This window comes from Curcuma longa, chromosome 3 (genome assembly GCF_044706935.1).
Source record: "Curcuma longa cultivar G26 ecotype Majalengka, Jawa Barat chromosome 3, ITB_CL_G26_1.1, whole genome shotgun sequence".
In the NCBI taxonomy this organism is placed as follows: domain Eukaryota; kingdom Viridiplantae; phylum Streptophyta; class Magnoliopsida; order Zingiberales; family Zingiberaceae; genus Curcuma; species Curcuma longa.
The window spans coordinates 21,552,434-21,556,059 of NC_133863.1; the positions used below are offsets into that span (position 1 = coordinate 21,552,434).

Here is a 3,626-nt window from a genome sequence, read left to right on the forward strand (position 1 = left end):
TTTCCGACAACTCAATTTAGTACCAAGTTCAGAAACTGAGTATGAAATAGAACTAAGATTCACCTTGGTTCTTTATTCTCAGATCAATGGGAAGATTGAGTGAGGTCCCTAACAGAATCCTGTTAGATGCACTGGAAAAGAGGATGATAGACTTCAATTGCATAGTATAAAATATATGAATTCTGATTGCCTAAAAGACATCCAAACTCTGTGCAGTTGTCCCAAATCCTAAGGGAGAGAGTAACATGATGAACAGTTTAACAAGTCAAACATGCGTTACTACTGTTACTTTCATGGGAATTACAAACAGATCAGAGCACCTAACATTCTTGCAATTGACTGGTTGGCTAGGAACCACAGAGTTCAAAAGAGCCTCAAGGTACAAATAATTGTAGATCACAAGCATATTCTTTCCCTTCTCATCGTCATTCCCAGCAGATATCTCCCTTCTCACTTCTCGCAGGTATGCAACTTTTAGTGCAGAAATTATCTTATTACACACGCTGAATCCTTTTGTGCTTCAGTCGTTCTTCGTGCAGAAAATTAAAGAATTATGTTATTAAAAACTCGAGTAGATGCATCCAATATGACTGATCTATATTGGACACGAAAGTCCCAACATATGCATTAAATTTCACAAACCGATGAGTGTTGTACAGAATCATCACATATCTACTGGCTCTTTCGCACTCGTGCGATACACTTATAAACCATTCTATATTGGACATGAAAGTCCGAACATATGCATTAAATTTCACAAACCGATGAGTGTTGTACAGAATTATTGCATATCTACTGGCTCCTTCGCACTCGTGCGATACACTTGTAAGCCATTCAGTCTGCAAGCTCCATCCCACATTGAACCCTTTTTAAGGCTTTTTGTTTTCTCCCTCTTTGTTGGAAGTCTTTTTGTGATGCTAGGGATGAAGTGAATTCTTCAACAGAACAACTAACACTGGCTAATGAATGGGATGATGTTGAGCAGCACGTTTGGGAGGTAGCTTCCTTAGGATGAATAGGACGAGGGATGAGGGTACAATTTCCACAAGCTGCGAATCCAATAAATTAAATATAGAAATTAAATTGTAGCTAAACTCAACAGTCTTAGAGAATGAGATAGTTCCGAAAAGAGACGAAAGAAGAACCAACATGGGGAAAAAATCACCAATATTAAAATAACAAATTGCTAGAAAGATTCTTTCAAGCACTTGAATGATCAGTTTGACAATCTAATTTGACCAAATGGTGATTTTCCTAGTTATTAGGAATAAACTTACCCCTAGTTGTAGCTTATTGCAACTTCATGTCACTAATTCTGTGGTTAAGAACTAAAATGAGGTGCTAGTCTACCCTAGGTTACAATAACTTCTGCTGCACATCCTACATTAAATCAAGTTTGTGGATGTTAGATGATTTGGGGTCTCCAACAACAACCTACTTTAGACCTAAATTTTGAGGTTACAACTCACCTTGAAATAAAGTTGTGTTAAAGGAAAGAGATTTGTGCGGCTTGGCATCTATTACTTTCCAGTTTATCTCCAATTATTCTTTGATCCATAATATTATTACCTTATATTTGGAAATATTGTTCCTTCTATGTCAATTACCATTGTACGTAGGGGTGAGCAAAAGTTCGATTAAACTGAACAAACAGACTAAACCCACTGAATTTAAAAATTTAGTTCGATTATTTTGGAATTTCAATTTTTTTCTAAAAAAAATAGTTAATTCAGTTCGTTTTTTATTTTAAAATTCCTTATTCAATTAAACTGAATAAACCGAATTAATCAAAATAAAAAATAATTTATAAATTCTTAAATAAGTGAATTTATAAATCCTTAACTAATTGGTAAATCTTCCATAATACTTTAAAAAAATTGATTATTTTGGTTAATTCGGTTTTCGATTGAATTAATCGATATTTTATCGATTCGGTTTGTTCGATTTTTATTTGAAAATTCGATCGATTCAGTTAGTTCGAAAAAAATCGATTCAGTTCGATTTCGATTCGATTTTAACCGAATACTCAACCTTACTTGTATGGTATATTTACATGCTTATTTTATGGATGATCAATGTATATAAATATGTATATTCTGAATAATACGATGGTGAGAATTTTCCCTAGAAGGTTACAAGCTGCATGACAACCAACACAACCAACCCTTTAGAATCTAAACATTCACATTTCAGGCCAAGGTTGTGAAATGAAGCCGAGTAATATAGACTATGGCCAAAACAAAGAGGTGAAGCCATAATTTTACCTAAACCTGCACCCTTTCTGAACTGTAAGTTGGCATCCGACTCATATAAAAGTCAATTCAACCAAGACACGTGAAATAAATGCTGGTAAATGGATCCTTCAGCAGTGAATGATTACAATGTGAATAAAGTTATTTTCAGACATGGTTTCTATCTAAAATTTCCAGAATCTTAAAAGTTTTTGGTCCTAACCTCAATTAAACAAGAACTTGCAAACCTACAATTGTCGAAATCATAAAACTGGAATATCCAAATATGCCAAACACATCAACTGAAGTCAATTTCATCAACATGATAAACTGAAATGGCCAACTGTGATTATGCAGTTACTTAGAATTAGTATTGTTTACATAAAAAGTGTATGTAAAACAATGAGAAGGCAAGTAAACTAATAATGTCCTTGTGATTTACTATAACAGCAAGTAAACTAATTCTAAGTAAAGAAGACAAGTTCATACCAGGTAATATGTAAGGTTCAGAATAGGATGATCAAGAACATCAAGGTCCACATCTTTGTCATATGCATTCAAGCACATCTGCAAATCACAAAACAATTTACTTAAAAGTTCTCACTCAAAAGAAATCAAATACAAAAGCATTGAACTTCAATATCCTACTTACCATTATGCATCTCACCAGAAAACAAAGGAAACATATAGTTGCCACATAACCAACCTATGAAAGCAATAGATCGTCAACATGATATAAAAAAAAAGGCTCAAATATATGCAATCATAGATATACCTCCTGTAATTTTTTCCTCCTTCCTCTTGATTCAAGAGGGAAGTGTTGCAACATCAGGAAAAGCCTAATTGTCAATTAAATAATTTAAATCTCCAATGTGGAAAAAACTTTCGCACAGATCCACAGAAAATCTAATCATCAAAAGAAAGTAAATACAGAGCCAATAGAAATCATGTTACTTTGTCAGTTATGACACCCAGTGTATTAGCCACAAATATTTCTTTTCAACTATCCTCCCAGTAAAAATAAGCTAGACAAAAAGTAACATGAATTTTATTCAATTAGAATTTAAAAAACTTGTTCATAACTTTAGATCAAATGAGGTTAAAATGAAGCTACATAAGAATGTTACATCAGATGTTCTCATTGAAGTTTGGAAGAGTTCAAGATTAGAGTATAATTCAACAATTTTTTGAAAATTTTAAAAAAATGTCAAATTCATGGAGGAAATTATGGCACTAAATTACAATAAATCTTGAGAAAAGGTGTTAAGAGGAAAGTAAGAAATAAAATAAATATTTTTTAAAATTGATTTGATTCTGTTATTAGAAGATCAACTACATATCCTTGTACATGCTTTTTTCACTAGTTTCAAAGAACTTGAGGATAGAGTCTCTAGA

At 32.8% G+C, this 3,626-nt stretch overlaps 1 protein-coding gene across 1 annotated transcript; it reads right to left on the reverse strand.

Moving 5' to 3' along the window:
• Positions 1-600: 600 nt before the first annotated feature.
• On the reverse strand, positions 601-3,106 carry LOC141822698 (tobamovirus multiplication protein 3-like). The gene is made up of 4 exons (XM_074710033.1): positions 3,007-3,106; positions 2,884-2,937; positions 2,721-2,798; positions 601-1,049 (listed from the first exon to the last, which is right to left on the reverse strand). The coding sequence occupies exons 1-4, from the start codon at positions 3,058-3,060 to the stop codon at positions 960-962; spliced, it is 276 nt and encodes a 91-aa protein (XP_074566134.1). The 5' UTR covers positions 3,061-3,106; the 3' UTR covers positions 601-959.
• Between the last annotated feature and the right edge of the window lie 520 nt (positions 3,107-3,626).

Coding starts and splice junctions, on each gene's coding strand:
- LOC141822698 (XM_074710033.1), bottom strand. CDS start 3,060: ATGTTGCAACACTTCCCTCTTGAATCAAGAGGAAGGAGGAAAAAATTA. Junction 2,799..2,883: donor TTCTGGTGAGATGCATAATG/GTAAGTAGGATA, acceptor TGTGATTTGCAG/ATGTGCTTGAATGCATATGA. Junction 1,050..2,720: donor TGAACCTTACATATTACCTG/GTATGAACTTGT, acceptor TTGGATTCGCAG/CTTGTGGAAATTGTACCCTC.